A 20,903-nucleotide genomic window follows, 5' to 3' on the forward strand; every position below is an offset into this window, starting at 1 on the left:
TCTCTACCTCATACTGCTGTCATATTACATAGGAAAAACTTGTTTACTGATTCCTTTTAACAATCAGATTACCAATTGCGCAAAACTAAATGGGAAGTTTCATGACCGATGGATGGCACATCAACTATCAGCCGATATATTATCATTCAGACATTAATGATACCCTTCCTGTATATGGCTTCTAGATGGGTTTACATCCATTGAAAACCTCACCTGTGTGATAACTTGATTTCACTGTCATTTCTTGAACATCCAAAATGAAAATTTTAAAAAAGAGCTTTCAAAATACATCAGTCATATCATGAAACAATGCATGTTTCAATGGAATAATGTAACAAACATTTACTCATACATATCACTTATTTTTCATAAGATTCATGTGTGTTCTCCCCGTGATTGTGTGGGTTTCCTCCAGGTACTCCGGTTTCCTCCCACACTCCAAAGACATACTAGTAGGTAATCTAGATTGGGAGCCCCATCGGGGACAGCAATGATAATGTGTACAAACTGTAAAGCGCTGCGGAATATGTTAGCGCTATATAAAAATAAAAATTATCATTTATTATTATTATTAGCAGTACAAAATATAAGTTCTGATTTGCTCATCAAGGAATTTTGAGACAATGACATGTTTAATAACATTTTGCTTCAAGCAATTGAGTATAATTTGGTGTTTGACTGCAAGTCTTCTAAGACACTTCTCATTGTCTCAACAGAAACTTCTCCCTTTGGATGTCTTTTTTCAGCCAATTTCCAGAGCTCCTCAAATATGTTATCTGGCATATTAACACCAATAGTATGCAGAATCTGAGCCATCTGAAAAAGAAGAGAATGTTTTCACATTAAGTAAATATTAAAAGTTTATTGGAACTTAATAATTCTCATGACAGCATGTATAAAAATCTGTGCAAGATTCATCACCAGCTCTACAGGACAACCCTTAGAGCACCCCCTCTACTTGATAGTACTATTGCCAAAATTAGCAGAAATAAGTTTAAAATGTATTGGCGGGATCGGCTGATTGTCTAATTTGAATGGGGGGGCCTCTTGACACTTCCACGACATATGATGTTTCTTGGCTTTCCAATGGCTTGGCCTCTGGTTCTTCCCTGGCAGTGGCTCTTTCTCAGAGTACACAGAAATGCTCGTCTAAGGCTATGTGCACACGGTACGGATTCTGCTGCGGATCCACAGTGGATTTGGCCCTGCGGATCCGCAGCAGAACTGCAGGTGATGTACAGTACCATTCCAGCCTATGGGAAATTGAAACCGCTGTGCAGACGGTGCGGATTTTTCCACACGGTTTTGCCTGCGGTTTCAAATCCGCAGAAAGAATCGACATGTCATTCTTTTCTGCGGATTCCGCTGCGGTTTACCATCTCCTCCATTGTGGAGGTGATAAACCGCAGGGCAAAACCGCAGGCTAATCCGCAGGTCTTTTGACCTGCGGATTGTGCAAAATCCGCGCTGAAAAATCTGCGGGTGAATCCACACCATGTGCACATAGCCTAAGCTGAATATTTCTGTGTATAAGGGAGAAAGAAGAGAAAGCTGTCAGCTGAATACTCTTATCTAATGTGGCTGCGGTCCTTTTGAACTGAATTAAGAATTTTTGACAAGGGACAAATTGCAAAGTTGCTTGTTTTTCACAAGCACTTTGCAATTTTACCCATTTCTAAACTTGAGACAACTCAAAGGGATTTTCTGATAAACAAAAGTTCTGTTTATGTACCCTATCAGAAAATATGAAAGAGAATTTTTCAAAATTCGGTTCCGATTACGATCGGCGACGGCGGCAAATATTGTAATTGCAATATTCACTGAACACAGCCGAACGTTATTGGAGTCAATGGGAGAAGAAATGACCAAATATGTTCGGAATCGATTGTCAAACATAAATTCGGCACAATAAGGGTACCAATATGGCATGAATATGGCAAATTCAGATTCGGCGATCGATTCCAAACATATTCGCTCACCTCTATCCATGAGTATTCAAGTAGTGTCCTAATTTTCAAATTAAACAAAAAAAAAAAAAAAAAAAACAAATGCTCACATACAGTTTCTAAAATAAAGAAAACTGTGTGTTCCTTTGTGAAAGTTGAGTTGAAGTCTAGGAGCCGATGTCACTGTTTGTCACCAGCCCTTTATTAATAAACAACTGTTTAAAAAATAACAGTAACTATACGCCAACTTAAAACGCTTACCAAAAGGTACTTTGAGAAGCTTCGCCACTTGGAATTTACTGCTATGGAAAGGTCCAGACTAAGTGAAGGTTGGTATAAAATAATGGTGAATGCCATGAAAACAATCTCAAAAAAGCATGGTGACCAACTGATGTCACAAGTTTTTTGCTTCTTTTTTTTACTTAATAATTTTACATTTAATCAAGCCAAATCCCATAATACAATACACCATCCAATATCCAATAATACTATACAAAAAACTTTTTGGTGACTAGAAATTAAAGTGGAAATTCACTTTAAATACTTTCCTTTTTAGGGCCCACAATTTGAAGCAACATCTTGTAATAATTGAGCTTGTAAAGCAGCATACAGATGAAACAGAGCTCTGCATTCTGCATCACTAATTGTATCACACAGAGGCCAACCAGGCCTCAGGGTGTTTTGTTGGAATAATGTATTATATTGTACATTTCTGCAGACATTTGGTGCAAAATCCACACTGAAAGCTGTATTTAAATATCCACAGGATGCAACTAGAAACAGTAACCAGCTTATCTACAGAGACTATTGAGGTGGCGGCCAGTCACCACATGTGCTTTCACCCTTAGAAAGATCATTAACCCCTTCACCCCCAAGGGTGGTTTGCACGTTCATGACCGGGCCAATTTTTACAATTCTGACCACTGTACCTTTATGAGGTCATAACTCTCGAACGCTTCCATGGATCCCGGTGATTCTGACATTGTTTTCTCGTGACATATTGTACTTCATGTTAGTGGTAAAATTTCATTCAAATAACTTGCGTTTATTTGTGAGAAAAACGGAAATTTGGCGAAAATTTTGAAAATTTCGCAATTTTCCAACTTTGAATTTTTATGCCCTTAAATCACAGAGATAAGGCACACAAAAAACTTGATAACTAACATTTCCCACATGTTTACTTTACATCAGCACAATTTTGGAACCAAAATTTTTTTTTGTTAGGAAGTTATAAGGGTTAAAAGTTGACCAGCGATTTCTCATTTTTACAACACCATTTTATTTTTAGGACCACATCACATTTGAAGCCACTTTGAGGGGTCTATATGATAGAAAATACACAAAAGTGACACCATTCTAAAAACTGCACCCCTTAAGGTGCTCAAAACCACATTCAAGAAGTTTATTAACCCTTTAGGTGCGTCACAGGAATTTTTTTGAATATTTAAAAAAAAATGAACATCTAACTTTTTTTCATAAAAAAAATACTTCAGGTTCAATTTTTTTTATTTTACCAAGGGTAACAGGAGAAATTGAACTGCAAAAGTTATTGTGCAATTTGTCCTGAGTACGCAGATACCTGATATGTGGGGGGGAACGACTGTTTCGGCGCATGGCAGAGCTCAGAATGGAAGGAGCGCCGTTTGACTTTTTCAATGCAAAATTGGCTGGAATTCAGATTGGACGCCATGTCACGTTTGGAGAGTCCCTGATGTACCTAAACAGTGGAAACCCCCTACAAGTGACCCCATTTTGGAAACTAGACCCCCCAAGGAACTTATCTAGATATGTGGTGAGAACTTTGAACCCACAAGGGCTTTACAGAAGTTTATAACGTACAGCGGTACAATTAAAAAATCATATTTTTTCCACAAAAATGATCTTTTCACCCCAATTTTTATTTTCCCAAGGGTAACAGGACCCTAAAAGTTATTGTGCAATTTGTCCTGAGTACGCTGATACCCCACATGTGGGGGTAAACCACTATTTGGGCGCATGGCAGAGCTCGGAAGGGAAGCAGCGCCATTTGACGTTTTTGGCTGGAATTGAGATCGGACACCATGTCGCGTTTGGAAAACCCCTGATGTACCAAAACAGTGGAAACCCCCCACAAATGACACCATTTTGGAAACTAGACCCCCTAAGGAACTTATCTAGATGTGTGGTGAGAACTTTGAACCCCCATGGGCTTCACAGAAGTTTATAACATAAAGCCATACAATTAAAAAATCATATTTTTTAAACAAAAATGATCTTTTCACCCTCAATTCTTATTTTTCCAAGGGTAACAGGACCCTAAAAGTTATTGTGCAATTTGTCCTGAGTACGCTGATACCCCACATGTGGGGGTAAACCACTATTTGGGCGCATGGCAGAGCTCGGAAGGGAAGCAGCGCCATTTGACGTTTTTGGCTGGAATTGAGATCGGACACCATGTCGCGTTTGGAAAACCCCTGATGTACCAAAACAGTGGAAACCCCCCACAAATGACACCATTTTGGAAACTAGACACCCTAAGGAACTTATCTAGATGTGTGGTGAGAACTTTGAACCCCCATGGGCTTCACAGAAGTTTATAACATAAAGCCATACAATTAAAAAATCATATTTTTTCCACAAAAATGATCTTTTCACCCTCAATTCTTATTTTTCCAAGGGTAACAGGACCCTAAAAGTTATTGTGCAATTTGTCCTGAGTACGCTGATACCCCACATGTGGGGGTAAACCACTATTTGGGGGCATGGCAGAGCTCGGAAGGGAAGCAGCGCCATTTGACGTTTTTGGCTGGAATTGAGATCGGACACCATGTCGCGTTTGGAAAACTCCTGATGTACCAAAACAGTGGAACCCCCCACAAATGACACCATTTTGGAAACTAGACCCCCCATGGAACTTATCTAGATGTGTGGTGAGCACTTTGACCCCCCCAGTGCTTCACAGAAGTTTACAACGCCCGGGCGTGAAAATAAAAAATTCGTATTTTTTCCACAAACATGATCTTTTAGTCACCATTTTTTTATTTTCCCAAGGGTACCAGGAGAAATTGGACCCCAAAAGTTGTTGTCCAATTTGTCCTGAGTATGCTGATACCCCATATGTGGGAGAAAACTACTGTATGGGCACACGTCGGGGCTCGGAAGGGAAGTAGTGACGTTTTGGAATGCAGACTTTGATGGAATGGTCTGCGGGTGTGATATTGCCTTTGGAGAGCCCCTAATGTACCTAAACAGTGGAAACCCCCCACAAATGACACCATTTTGTAAACTAGACCCCCCAAGGAACTTATCTAGATGTGTGGTGAGCACTTTGACCCCCCCAGTGCTTCACAGAAGTTTACAACGCCCGGGCGTGAAAATAAAAAATTCGTATTTTTTCCACAAACATGATCTTTTAGTCACCATTTTTTTATTTTCCCAAGGGTACCAGGAGAAATTGGACCCCAAAAGTTGTTTTCCAATTTGTCCTGAGTACGCTGCTACCCCATATGTGGGAGAAAACTACTGTATGGGCACACGTCAGGGCTCGGAAGGGAAGTAGTGACGTTTTGGAATGCAGACTTTGATGGAATGGTCTGCGGGTGTCATGTTGCCTTTGGAGAGCCCCTAATGTACCTAAACAGTGGAAACCCCCCACAAATGACACCATTTTGTAAACTAGACCCCCCAAGGAACTTATCTAGATGTGTGGTGAGCACTTTGACCCCCCCAGTGCTTCACAGAAGTTTACAACGCCCGGGCGTGAAAATAAAAAATTCGTATTTTTTCCACAAACATGATCTTTTAGTCACCATTTTTTTTATTTTCCCAAGGGTACCAGGAGAAATTGGACCCCAAAAGTTGTTTTCCAATTTGTCCTGAGTACGCTGCTACCCCATATGTGGGAGAAAACTACTGTATGGGCACACGTCAGGGCTCGGAAGGGAAGTAGTGACGTTTTGGAATGCAGACTTTGATGGAATGGTCTGCGGGTGTCATGTTGCCTTTGGAGAGCCCCTAATGTACCTAAACAGTGGAAACCCCCCACAAATGACACCATTTTGTAAACTAGACCCCCCAAGGAACTTATCTAGATGTGTGGTGAGCACTTTGACCCCCCCAGTGCTTCACAGAAGTTTACAACGCCCGGGCGTGAAAATAAAAAATTCGTATTTTTTCCACAAACATGATCTTTTAGTCACCATTTTTTTTATTTTCCCAAGGGTACCAGGAGAAATTGGACCCCAAAAGTTGTTGTCCAATTTGTCCTGAGTACGCTGACACCCCATATGTGGGAGAAAACTACTGTATGGACACACGTCGGGGCTCGGAAGGGAAGCAGTGACGTTTTGGAACGCAGACTTTGATGGAATGGTCTGCGGTTGTCATGTGCGTTTGGAGAGCCCCTGATGTACCTAAACTATTGAAACTCCCCACAAGTGACCCCATTTTGGACACTAGACCCCCCACGGAACTTATCTAGATGTGTGGTGAGCACTTTGAACCCCCAAGTGCTTCACAGAAGTTTATAACACTCGGACGTGAAAATAAAAAAATCATTTTTCTTCCACAAAAATGATATTTTTGCCCCCAATTTTTTATTTTCCTAAGGGTAACAGGAGAAATTGGACCCCAAAAATTGTTTTGCAATTTGTCCTGAGTAGGCTGATACCCTACATGAGGGGGTAAAACACTGTTTGGGCGCATAGCAGAGCTTGGAAGGGAAGGAGCACCATTTGACTTTTTCAACTCAGAATTGGCTGGAATTGAGATCAGACGCCATGTTGCATTTGGAGAGCCCCTGATGTGCCCAAACAGTGGAAACCCCCAATTCTAACTCCAACCCGAACCCCAACACGCCCCTAACCCTAGCCCTAACCCTAGCCCTAACCCTAGCCCTAGCCCTAACCCTAGCCCTAGCCCTAGCCCTAACCCTAACCCTAGCCCTAACCCTAGCCCTAACCCTACCCCAACACACCCCTAGCCCTAACCCTAGCCCTAACCCTAATGGAAAAATGGAAATAAATACATTTTTTTTATTTTATTATTTTTCCCTAACTAAAGGGGTGATAACGGGGGGTTTGATTTACTATTTATGGCGGTTTTTAGGTTTGGCGGCTGTCGCACGCTAAAAGACGCTTTTTATTGTAAAAATAGTTTTTGCATCACCACATATTGAGAGCTATAATTTTTCCGTATTTTGACCCACCGAGTCATGTGAGGTCTTATTTTTTGCGGGACGAGTTGACGTTTTTATTGGTACCATTTTCGGGCACGTGAAATTTTTTGATCGCTTTTTATTCCGATTTTTGGGACGCAGAATGAACAAAAACCAGCGTTTCATGAATTTCTTTTGGGGGGGGTGCGTTTACACCGTTCCGCGTGCGGTAAAATTGATAAAGCGCTTTTATTCTTCGGGTCAGTACGGTTACAGCGATACCTCATTTAGGTCGTTTTTTATGTTTTTGTCGGTTTTATGCAATGAAAACTATTTTATATAAAAAATAATTATTTTTGCATCGCTTTATTCTGCGAGTTATAACTTTTTTATTTTTTTGCTGATGATGCTGTGTGGCGGCTTGTTTTTTGCGGGACAAGATGACGTTTTCAGCGGTACCATGGATATTTATATGCGTCTTTTTGATCTCGCGTTATTGCACTTTTTGTTTGGCGGTATGATAATAAATCATTATTTTTTGCTTCGTTTTTTATTTTTATTTTTTAAGGGGTTCGCTAAAGGGGTTAACTAATGGGACAGTTTTATAGGGCAGGTCGTTACGGACGCGGCGATACCTAATATGTGTACATTTATTGTTTTTTTTTTTTTATTATTTTAAAAAAATGAATTTATTGGGGAATATTTTTTTTTTTTTTTACTAATTTATTTGGCGATTTTTTTTAATTTATTTTTACACTTTTTTTTAAATTTTTTTTTACTTTATTACATAGTCCCAGGTGGGACATCACTGTCCTGTGACAGATCGCTGATCTGTCACATCACAGATCACTGTGACAGATCAGCAATCTGTCACAGGCAGTGCACAAGGCTTCCTCATGCCTGCGCTTTGCAGGCACTGAGGAAGCCAGCTTCCCCAGGCCCCCGAAGGCCCCCGTCGCCATCTTGGATTCGGGGGCCTGGAGGATAGGAGTCCCCCGCAGCAGCGCTGCACATTGCGCTGCCGTGGGGGGCTCAGGGAAGCACGGAGGGAGCCCCCTCCCTGCCGATGCTTCCCTTTAACTCCCGGTACACCGCGATCGCGTTTGATCGCGGTGTGCAAGGGGTTAATGTGTCGGGGGCGGTCCGTGACCGCCCCTGACACATAGTGCCGGGTGTCAGCTGTGATAATCAGCTGACACCCGGCCGCGATCAGCGGCGCTCACCACGTGGGCGCCGCTGATCGCGGTAGACGTACTATCCCGTCCCCGGTCATACGGGCCCGGGTACCGTGGACGGGATAGTACGTCTCATGTCAGGAAGGGGTTAAAGGCATAATGGAGAGGCCAGATTTTTTCCTAATCTGAGGTAGCTTTATTAGTAGTGATGAGCAAGTATACTCGTTGCTCGGGTTTTTCCGAGCATGCTCATGTGTCCTCTGAGTATTTTGGGGTGCTCGGAGATTTAGTTTTCCTTGTCTTATCTGCATGATTTGTGACTGCTAGACAGCTTGAATACATGTGTGGAATAACTGTTTGATAGGGAATTCCCACATGTATTCAGCCTGTCTACAAGTCGCAAAATCATGCAGATAAGACGATGAACACTAAATCTCCGAGCACGCCAAAATACTCAGAGGACACGCGAGCATGCTCGGAAAAACCCGAGCAACGAGTATACTCGCTCATCTCTATTTATTAGAAATCATGCTGGTAAATGTTGATAATTTTCACTTGTGTGCAAAAAGCCTCTTGTGTACAATGATACAAATGAGAATCAGTGATCAGTGATAACAAAACTGCAGTACAACAAACTTCTATTACCTCTTCTTTTGTCCGGGATTTAAAAATATCACGTTCGTAGACCATGTGTTGGGTAAAGATGGAGGGACACAACAAGCCAAAAGCATTTGACTCATCCCCATAGTTAGTTCTGTCACTGATCCTGCGAAATCTAGGTGGAGCAAGATCTGTTCGAATAGAAGGTATGCCATGGGTCTGAAAGCCTGAGTAAAAAAAGATAAATACATTTTATAAGTAAAACAAGCCGACATCTTACTAGACCTTCGTTCCTGTTTATTTTCATTTCTTCAAATCCAATGAACAGTGAATAATGACATTTTTGTGGCATCTATTATTGTACCCTATGCGACAGTATATTAGACTGTACTTACAAGAAGAAAGTGGTCCTCCAATGGTGGCATTGATCCTAGAAGATGAGGTTTGGTTGAATTTGGGAGTTTGGTTTCCCTTTGAAAGAGTTCTGAGTGACTTTTCTGATGCCCCTTCCTCCAAAATTAAATCTTCAGGTTTAAGATGACCTTCAAGTGAGACTAAAGAAAAATCTATACAGTTATCTAAATGTTTAATCCTCACAATACACATACCAATCATATGAATTAGTGATCACTTGTTTTCACCAGAGAGCCCTTTTAATAAGACAAACAATGTCCTGTGCACTCTCTGATATACCCTTAATTGTGACTTTATGCTAAGATTTAATGGGTCCTATTTGAACAGAATTATTATCCATTTATTTTTTTATCTAAGAAAACATCTAGTAGATATCAGCAAACCAAGAAGCAAAAATTCCCAAATTGTCTCCAGTCCCTTGATGGGATCCGTAAATAACGAATTCTGTTCAACCTAGCTTAACACCTATGGATATTTGTAACTCGTTTCTGAGGTATCATTCTCAGAAACACGTTGAATAGCAGCACTCTTCTTTTTTGCTACAGAAGAAATCCCGTAGTGTAGTTATGTCATGCAGACACACAGCGGCAACTTTTTCCTTTCAAGCAGATGTCGGAATTAGCACAGCCGGCCGAAATGCTACGGACACTGCTTCTTTCAGCACAGCATGGATCCAAGACATAGAAAGCACGGCTTCACCATCAATTTTATTATCTCCTCATTTTTAGGATTGCACGTGTATCCTTATATCGAATCTACCCAGCCACACAGGTCCTCAGGACCCGTTGAAGCGCAAGTGCGTGAAACGGCCGTTGTCCACAGTCTTTATATCGCTCCCAAGCCTATGCTTTTTATCCCACAATAAAGTACACTACTTCTGAACGGTGAGTGCCATCCTTTTTGTTCTTTTTCCATAATACAGACACTTGTATTTTTTTTGGATTGAGCACCCGTTCTGTGGATAGCTGGAGTGTAGTCCAGGTGTGTGAATTTGCACCACACTATGGTGCTGTAGGAAAGTGGTTGCAGCAGTGCTGAATTTTTTCTTCTATATTGGACGCTAGTTGTTGGACTGTAAAGGGAGTACAGGACTGTAGCCGTGACCAGAGACACTGAAGCATCTGTGTCCTGACCTTGCCCTACAGAAAACTGTATTCTTCTTCTCAGCGTACCTGCATCTCCAAGTTCAGGTCCCCCCAGGAACTTCCTAGGCGGCAATGGTCCCTCTTCCAGGCGACTCTCAATAATGGAGACACAGTCTAGAATAACTTGAAAATTCTCTTTACTTAATACTTCACACGGTACATCCACAGTTGGCACATCATGGAATTCACTTGTTTCCTTATTTTTCGCTGCTTTGCTGTCACTTCTGTGCAGCACACGCCCAGACCGGACCATCATAGACTGCTCCCCAGTTCCTTCCTGGCCTAACCTCACCATGATGACAATTCCTTCTGCCTGTTTGGCACCAGACTCAAAATCATCAGTCACCAGGCTTGGTTGCCTCTGGTAAAGCATCCGGCCAGTCTGTTCCATTCTTGTCGAAGCTCCAACTTTCTTTATCTCCTCAGTCCAACCGACTCCTGCCCTAAAGGCATCCGCCCAGGCGATGAGTCACCACATCTTTCCTTCCCTATTCTGGCCCACTGCTATGATGCACAGTGGCCATGGATAAAGTGGGCTGCAGCAATTTTATGTTACATGGCGGCCAAGCTGTCCAGACCTATAGCCCATGTGGACACTTCGGGCACCCTGGCCCCGTCTGACCTAACATCCTAGAAAATGCCTGTCTTACCACCAGGCAGCCCCTCCTACACTTAACCTCCTATAACCATCCTATAAACTATACCTACAGTGCACACTAGTATGCCTCCATCTAGTGGCCCACAAAGGAACTACACCTACTCTTATCTATAAGAACTATAGTACTAAGGTGCCCTCCTCTAATGTCCCAAAAGTATGCACTTTACTTTCCCTTAACTGTACATGAGAATTAGTACACATCATCACATTATATTATTTACAGTATTACACTAAAGGAACACCACAAAATATAATATAGCTCTAAAAAGAATCGTAACACATGTATGAATGTGGCAGTACCATAAATGTGAGCGATAATACATATTACTATGAACCAGTGCCGCAAATATTAATCACTAGATGGTGGCCCGATTCTAACGCATCGGGTAATATAGAATATGTATGTAGTTTATTTATGAAGTTTTAATAATAATGCAATAATGCACCCCCCAATCCTGATATGCATGGTACCCCTCCCCCCATCCTGGTACGCATGGTCCCCTCACCCCCCCAATCCTGATATGCATGGTCCCCTCACCCCCCCATCCTGATATGCATGGTCCTCTCACCCTCCAATCCTGATATGCATGGTACCCCTCACCCCCCAATCCTGGTAAGTATGGTCCCCTCACCCTCCAATCCTGGAATGCATGGTCCTCTCACCCCCCAATCCTGGTATACATGGTCCTCTCACCTCTTTCCTGGTAAGCATGGTCCCCTCACCCCCCTTTCCTGGTATGCATGGTCCTGTCACCCCCCTTTCCTGGTATGCATGGTCTCTGTTAAAATAAAAAATAGTTATATACTCACCTTCCGATGGCCCTCAATCTCCACTCCATGCGCCCGGCCTCGCGGTCCCAGTAATGCTTTGCACGTAACACGGCTGATGACGTCGTGCTCTCTGGAGAGTGACATCATCTCCGGTCTAAGGCACAAAACATTACTGGGACCGCGAGGCCAGGAACGTGGAAAGGAGATCGTTCGCCATCAGAAGGTGAGTATAACCTTTTTTTTATTTTAATTCTATTTTTTACAGATTAAGCGCTGCGCCCGATTGAGCGCTGCGCCCGACTGCGCCTGCCGCGGCCACGACCAATCAGCGGCAGGCGCAGCTTACTGTTACAAACAGCTGCGCCTGGCAGCCGCGACCACTCACCGCCGCGGGATTTCGGTTACAGATAGACACGATAAGACGATTATATATATAGATAGACATTACCAACATTAGCATATGTTAACATCAACACATGGAAAACAATTAGAGGAATGGAAGCAAGGAGGTAATTCTACCTCACCCGCTTACAGGACCTTCACCGATTTCATACTGATGACCCACCTTTAATTGTTAAGTCTGAGACAACCCTTTTAGATTAGAAAGTGAAAGTGTAAAGTTTATACTTAGTAGTTATTTAAAGGGATTTTCTGGTAACAAGAATTTATTACCTATCTACAGGATAGGTAATACGACTGTGGGATCCGACTGATGAGACCTCGACAAGGCACTTTTGTCTATCTTTCGTCTATCTAAATAGAGCAACAGTGCAAAAGCTCAACAACACTCCATTCATCCTCTATGGGACTGCCAGAGGTAGCGAAGTGCTGTATTCGTGCATGGAGATGTAGCTGCCACCAACACGACAGCTGTCACACAGTAAGTAAATAGTGGAACACACCACAGCACTTTATACTATTTGCATCGTGCACCTGTATAGTCACCACAATCACAACTCAAAATTAGAGTTAAGCAAAAATATTAGCACTAGACTTTGGTCCAGATCACTGTGAACCTTCTACTACCTGCAGCATCCCAGATGCTTCTTCTGCATAGCAGGCTCCTGCGACATTATGAGTACATCCTGCTGCAACTTAAGGACTTTGGGGGGGTTAACTGATAAAAGGCATTGGGGATGTCACAGGTAGTAGAAAGCTTGCAATGCTCTGGTCTGGCGGTCATGGATTATCGACAAGGCTGCTAGACCAGGATCCTGCAAATCTCCTGCATGTCTCTAACACTCACAATTAACTTGAGAAAGTTTGGACCACATAATCATCAACATGTGAACAGATAAATATTGTGGATATTACTCTCACCTTGTTTTCCAATTGACAGTTTATCCTTCCAGTTCAGAAAGTTGGCAAACTCTACAAAGTTAATCAATCCATCTTTGTCAACATCACAGTATTCTATCAAGGAGTCCAAGAGAACAGGTTCCAAATAAAGGCCAAATTGCTCACAAGTCTTTTTTAAATCATCCTTATCAATTTTTCCATCACTGTTCTATGGAAACAAAAAATAAAATGAAATAGTGATTAAAAAAAACTGCTTATAATTTTTGGCCACTTTGCTTAGTAAAATGTAGCTTCAAAAAAACTGTAGCCTAGGATTAGTTATAAGGGTTAGATATAAAGATGCATTTGGTTTATAAAGCCTATTGATTGTCAGTGAGCAACTAGAGTAGGAAATAGAATGGTCTAAAAAAGAGCTGTCACCTCTCCTAATTTAGTAAATATCTCTATTGTTCATGAAATAACAATGTGGTCACATTTTATTAGACTGAGCGCTGCCATTCCTTTTTTATTTCTCCTGAAAATTCTTACATAGTCTGACATTGTCCAAAAAGTGCTGAAAGTCTCAGACTGTGTAGAAATATACCCTATAAACAAGGAGACTACTAACACCCAGATTATACATGCATTTTCAAGAAGAATAGCATATGAAAGTCACAACGCAAGGTTGTAAGATTAAATACACTAGCATTGTTGCTCTATGGGATATTTAATTCTTTACTAAAAAGCAGACATCTAAAGAGAACCTGTCAATTTCCTCCACAGCCTTTACCGACATCTGTCGTGCATGTATGGCGCAAGTCGGTAGTAGATGTATGGAGACGGCTCAAGGACTCAAGGGGTGAGCCCGCACACTCGGCAGGTGATAGCTGTGTGTTACAACCAGAATATGTCTCTATCAAGCTCGGGTGTCACGAAGTAACTTACCGCAGGTGCTTCTCGCACTGTCACGCAGAGGACAGCGAGGGAAACAGCCGATGTTCGGGGTGTCAAACTTGAACAGTAACACGGACTTCCTGGAGAAGTCCATGTTCTGGGTCCGTGCATGGACACTAGTTGTTCGGTACTGACCCCGAACTTTACTCTAGTTGTGAGGACAATTTTACTACAAAATGTACGCCATAAAGCAATTCCTAAAAAACAATGTCAGAATTGCTGGAATTTTTTTCTCATTTTCCCGTACATTGTGTGTTAAAATTACTGGTATCATTCAAAAGTATAATTCGTCCCGTAAAACACAATTCCTTCTTATGTCTATGTGTACAAAAGAAAAAAAGTTGTGGCTCTGGGAAGAAGGGGAAGGAAAAAACAAAAGTGCAGAAAAATGGAATTCACTTCGGAAAAGTGTTAAACTGCCCCGCATTATGATTTTGAACCTTTTTATAATACAATAATTTTAAATAATAAGAACCTATTCATTGTGTCATACAAATGCATCAATTTGTGCAATATCAAGTTGTATACAACTGCTCACTGTATGCAAATGAAGCCGGACATCACTGGCAAGGCATTTCCTCACCCAGGCAAGGCCAGTCTCAGTATCTGCAGTGCCATGCAGAAAGACATTGAGGAGAGGGTGTGGCAGTGCAGGGAACATCAGTCAGACTGCAAACATTGGGTGTGGACTAGTCCTGATAAGTAATTGCCTCACCACACTAGTATGGGTTAATTTACATTTGGCAAGTGGCAAGCTAGTATTCTTATCCACTGCAATCTTTCTTTTACATGTGTAAAAGCCACAATAGATCCGGGGGCAGATTTATCTGCTTGGTATGTCTGTTTTATGGCGTATGGATGTGCATAGTAGCTTTATATATTCCTCCACCATTCTCAATGGAAACTATACAGCTGATAATCCAGTTGCTGATAGAGCACCCAGATACTCCAGCTATTATTATTGGTGATTTCAATATGTATCTCAATATGGCTCTAGATAAATACAGGGGAAACTTGTTTGTTGGGTGGAGTGTGGACTCAGCATTGGCTAAGGTATTACGGGAGATGCAGTGGTATGATATCTGGAGGTCTAAATTCCCATCAACACGACAGTATTCTTGCTTTTCAGCATCATACTCCTCCTTATCTAGGATAGACCTGGTCATAGGTGATCAATTCTTATTGCCAATGGTGGACAAGGTGGAATATCTCATGAGACAGTTGTCATACCACTCCCCATTAAGGGTTGTTATTAATATTCTTCCCCTATCTACTGCATTGAGAGGACTATGGAAGCTCTACCCATACTGGCTGACAACAATGAAGGACAGAGAAGAATTAGCTGGAAAATTGAAGACCTTTTTTCAAGATAATATTGGCTCGGCATCGCCCCTGATAGTTTGGGATACAATGAAGGCCTTTTTAAGGGGGGTTCTGATTAAAGAGTTCTATAGAATTAAAACTAAGTGTAGAGCCCATACTATTGATATTCAACAATGTGTGGATGGGGCAGAACAGCGGTTTGTAAATTCCTCAACTCAGCTTCATAGAGATGAATGGGTGGGGGCACAAAAACTGCTAAATAATCACTTTCTGGAACAGGCGGAATATAAAAGATTTTTTGTCAGACAGAATTTCTATACAGAGGGGGAGGGTGGTGGGGAATCTGTTTGCCACAGTCGCTAGAGCTCAGCAGGGATCTCCTGTTATTCCGGCAATTAAGACATCGGATGGGTCCACCGCTCCTGTGTCGGAGGAAATTCTTAGCGATTTTTTCCTTTTCTATAAACAATTATATTCTTCCAAACTCTCTATGACATCAGAGGTGATTGATGGATATCTTGGCTCATTGCCTCTGCCACAGTTATTGGGGGAGCAAAGGTTGGCATTGGATGAGACTCTTACAGTGGTGGAAATGGAGGAAGCTTTAACCTCATTTCAAGCTAATAAGGCTCTGGGGACAGATGGGTTGCCAGCTGAATTTTATAAAGAGGTGGGTTCAGTGTTGTTACCTAACTTGCTGGATGTCTTCCGGGAATCCCTTATTATGGGTGGTGTTCCTAAATCTATGTCTGAAGCGGTGATAGTCTTGCTGCCTAAGCAGGGGAAAGATCCGACCCATACGAATTCCTATTGACTCATTTCCCTGTTGCAGGTTTGATGTCAAGATTTTGGCCAAAATGCTTGCCATGAGACTCGTAAAGGTCATTACTCACTTAGTTCATGGTGACCAGACTGGCTTCATGCCTTCCAAATCTACTGCCATAAATTTGTGATATCTCTTTATTAATCTACAGGCACAGCCGCAGAATGTAGGAGGGAGGGCAGTACTGTTGCTCGATGCGACAAAAGCTTTTGATAGCGTCGAGTGGGAGTACTTGGTGTGTCATGAAGGCATGGGTTTCAGTTCCGTTTTCCTATCATGGGTCAAGCTTTTATACTGCAATCCATGTGCCAAAATTAAAATAAATGGCTGTACATCAGAGGCTTTTGAGATGTGTAGGGGAACTAGGCAGGGCTGTCCCCGCTGTTCGCATTGGCGATGGAACCCCTGGCTATTAAACTCAGAACTAGTGGGGAGATAAAGGGCTTTATGCATCGGTCTGTGGAAGAAAGGGTGGCATTGTATGCAGATGACCTTTTGGTATTTCTTGGGGATGCAGAGGATTAATTTTTAAACGCTATACCTATGATTAACCAGTTTGGACATTTTTCGCAGCTTCGTATTATTTGGGAGAAATCTATGTTAATGTCAGTGTATGAACTTTCTCAAGCATCCAAAGTGAGTCAAACGAGACATAAAGTGGAGAAGGCATTTAAATATTTGGGAATTCAAGTTTCAAAAAATGTTAGATCGTTTATAGCTCTAAATTTGGATCCGCTATACATGAAATTCCAAGCAAAAATCAACAACTGGTGTAAATTACTTTTATCAGCAGTGGGTCGCACAAATTTGGTTAAAATGATTCTTATGCCCCAGCTGTTATACAGTATGTCATTCATAACGCCCAAGGGTGGATTCCTCTGAAACACTATTACAAATTTCAAGCTATGTTCAGAGAATTAATTTCGAAAAAAGGCACAGCTCAGATTAAATATCACACATTACAGAGGGGGAAAGAGGAGGGATGATTGGCTGCCCCTAACCCGTGGCTGTACTTTCTAACCTCACAATTACAACAGCTTAAACTGCTTCCGGGCTGTACAGCTTCCATTGTCCAGGGGTACACGGTGGGGAAACCCAATTATCTAATTTTGGAAGCAGGTTATTTAGGGAAAAAGAAGACGAAGCTCCCTGCTCTAGTCCTTATGATTAAAACCTGGGAAAAAATTAAGCACCTCTTTAATAATGATAGGTTTACTCCAGTTACTAATACAGTGGGGAAAAAAATATTTAGTCAGCCAGCAATTGTGCAAATTCTCCCACTTAAAAAGATGAGAGAGACCTGTAATTGACATCAAAGGTAGACCACAACTATGAGAGTCAAAATGAGAAAACAAATCCAGATAATCACTTTGTCTGATTTGGCAAGATTTATTTAGCAAATTATGGTGGAAAATAAGTATTTGGTCATTAACAAAAGTTCATCTCAATATTTTGTTTTCTATTCTTTGTTGGCAATGACAGGAGGTCAAACGTTTTCTGTAAGTCTTCACAAGGTTGGCATACACTGTTGGTGGTATGTTGGCCCATTCCTCCATGCACATGTCCTCTAGAGCAGTGATGTTTTGGGCCTGTCGCTGGGCAACACAGACTTTCAAATCCCTCAAAAGGGTTTCTTTGGGGTTGAGATCTGGAGACTTGCTAGGCCATTCCAGGACCTTCATATGCTTCATATGAAGCCACTCCTTCATTGCCCTGGCGGTGTGCTTGGCCTCATTATCATGCTGAAAGACCCATCCACATTTCATCTTCAATGCCCTTGCTGATGGAAGGTGGTTTGCACTCAAAATCTCATGATACAGTACATGGCCCCATTCATTCTTTCAAGTTCATGGATCAGTCGTCCTGGTCCCTTTGTAGAGAAACAGCCCCAAAGCATGATGTTGCCACCCCCATGCCTCACAGTAGGTATTTGTTGGATGCAACTCAGCATTCTGTCTCATCCAAACACGACAAGTTTTGTTTCTACCAAACAGTTTACTTTGGTTTCATCAGACCATATGACATTCTCCCAATACTTTTCTGGATAATCCAAATGCTCTCTAGCAAACTTCAGATGGGCCCAAGCTTGTACTGGCTTAGGCAGGGGGACACCTCTGACACTGCACTGCAGAGAAACAGTCCCAAAGCATGATGTTGCCACCCCCATACTTCACAGTAGGTGTTCTTTGGATGCAATTCAGCGTTCTGTTTCCTCCAAATACGACGAGTTTTGTTTCTACCAAACAGTTCTACTTTGGTTTCATCAGACCATATGACATTCTCTCAATACTCTTCTGGTAATCCAAATGCTCTCTAGCAAACCTCAGATGGGCCAGGACATGTGCTGGCTTAGGCAGGGGGACACGTCTGGCACTGCAGGATCTGAGTCCCTGGCGGCGTAGTGTGTTACTGATGGTAGCCTTTGTTACGGTGGTCCCTCCTCTATGCAGATCATCCACTAGGTCTCCCCGTGTGGTTCTGGGATTTTTGCTCACTGTTCTTGTGATCATTTTGACCCCACGGTGTGAGATCTTGTGTGGAGCCCCAGATCGAGGGAGATTACCAGTGATCTTGTATTTCTTCCATTTTATTATTATTGCTCCCACAGTTGATTTCATCACACCAAGTAACTTGCCTATTGCAGATTCAGTCTTGCCAGCCTGGTGCAGGGCTACAGTTTTGTTTCTGGTGTCCTTCGACAGCTCTTTGATCTTCACCATAGTGGAGTTTGGAATGTGACTGTTTGAGGTTGTGGACAGGTGTCTTTTATACTGATAACAAGTTCAAACAAGTGCCATTACTACAGGTAAAGAGTGGATAAAAAACTGGAGTCTGAACTGAGAAAGTAAATTAATGTGTATGCACAATGTAAGTGCATATTAACACATGACCATTAACCAGAGAAAACAAAAAGCACAAATATCCTGAAATAAAAAGTAAAAAATAAACTGCAAATAATGCATAAAGGTAATAATAATAATAAAGGTATTTAGTAAACATAATTTTGATCAAAATAATGTACAAGCCATCCCGCCACGTCACGGCAACCCTTGTGGGACAGTCCTACTCTAGTATTGGCATATACTTTTACTAGTGGGTCAGTCCCTCGATCCTTGTTCACATTCACGTCACTTGGCAAGTGAAAAAGGTTTTAAATACTAGAGTAGGACTGTCCCACATGGGTTGCCGTGACGTGGCGGGATGGCTTGTACATTATTTTGATCAAAATTATGTTTAATAAATACCCTTATTATTATTACCTTTATGCATTATTTGCAGTTTATTTTTTACTTTTTATTTCAGGATATTTGCGCTTTTTGCTTTCTCAGGTAAAGAGTGGAGGACAGAGGAGCCCTTTAAAAAAGAAGTTACAGGTCTGTGAGAGACAGAAATCTTGCATGTTTTTAGTTGACCAAATACTTATTTTCCTCCATAATTTGCAAAATAAATCTTGTCAAATCAGACAAGGTGTTTTTCTGGATTTGTTTTCTCATTGTGACTCTCATAGTTGTGATTTACCTATGATGTCAATTACAGGCCTCTCTCATCTTTTTAAGTGGCAGAACTTGCACAATTGGTGGCTGACTAAATACTTTTATCCCCATTGTATATCAAGCCAGGAAAATTATAGCAGCGCACTGGTTGGACAGGGCGCCATCTGCGTTTAGGGAATATATGGAAAAAAATGAATCTACTGCTACGTCTCGAAAAAGGAGTATATCTAAAGAGGAGAGCCCTGCATAAATCCTGTAAAATATGGGAGGTCTGGAAAATTCACCAAGGCATGGATATTATGTCCTTACTTGGGGGTGCTATTACTTGTGTCGAGCGAGATATGTCCGATTAAGGTCCTTGAAATGATGCATATAAAATCTGTTTCCACAATGTCCTTCCTGCTTCAGGTGAAAGCTAAAGAACGTTGATTCGTACATGAGTGTGCAGATTGCGTTATTCAACTTAAATATGTTGATCAATATAATAAGAAAATTGCTAATTGCTATGTGGTCTGGAACAAGGAGGTTGGGAGGGGGTTTGGATGGGTGTTGTCTTTTGTTGTTTTGTTGAAAAATTCAATAAAAATGTATCCGATTTAAAAAAAAATTGGAAAAAAATGGGTGTGCTTCTTATAGTCCGGATGCACCTGCTGTGGCTTTGGAAGGGGAGGTGGGGGAGTGAGGGCGGCATTGGTGAAGCAGCGGGTCACAGGAAGCAAAGGCAGCAGCTGCGGCTAACACCTGTTCCCAGTGCTAAAGAGAAATTAATATTCACTGCTCTCCATGCCAATGGGAGTGGAAGTAAGTGAATATAAGTTTCTCTTTAATAGCGGACACGCTGCTAGCAGCAGTCGCAGGTTTCCTGCAGCGCTGGGTTCTAAAGTGTGACCGCTACTTAAGTGAATGAATATTCACCGCTCTCCACTACCATGGGCGTGGATAGCAGTGAATATTTATGGGCCTTTAATAGCAGGCACAGTAACCTCTGCCGCCAGCTTCCTGCAGTCGCCAGGTGATCATGTGTGCCTGCTGCTAAAGAGAAATGAATATTCACTGCTCTCATTGCCCATGGTAGTGGAGAGCAGTGAATATTCCTTTCTCTTTAATAGCAGACATGCTGCTAGCAGCAGCTGCAGGCTTCTTGCAGCTCATGGCCCTGTATTGTCTCCGCTACTTAAGAGAATGAAT

The 20,903-nt window shown here is 41.9% G+C and overlaps 1 protein-coding gene across 2 annotated transcripts in view; it reads right to left on the minus strand.

The window, feature by feature from the left end:
- Positions 1–540: 540 nt before the first annotated feature.
- Positions 541–20,903, minus strand: part of EFHB (EF-hand domain family member B) — a 117,273-nt gene continuing 96,910 nt past the window's right edge. For both annotated transcript variants that reach the window (XM_073568127.1, XM_073568119.1), the window contains exons 10-13: positions 13,164–13,350; positions 9,251–9,409; positions 8,901–9,082; positions 541–816 (exon numbers count right to left, since the gene is read on the minus strand). In XM_073568127.1, the coding sequence (XP_073424228.1) occupies positions 649–816; positions 8,901–9,082; positions 9,251–9,409; positions 13,164–13,350 (696 nt within the window). In that variant the 3' untranslated portion in view covers positions 541–648. The remainder of the gene's footprint in view (positions 817–8,900; positions 9,083–9,250; positions 9,410–13,163; positions 13,351–20,903) is intronic.

The sequence above is a fragment of the Dendrobates tinctorius genome, unplaced genomic scaffold, assembly GCF_039654945.1.
Source record: "Dendrobates tinctorius isolate UK_male_01 unplaced genomic scaffold, ASM3965494v1 ptg000005l, whole genome shotgun sequence".
Classification (NCBI taxonomy): Eukaryota; Metazoa; Chordata; class Amphibia; order Anura; family Dendrobatidae; genus Dendrobates; species Dendrobates tinctorius.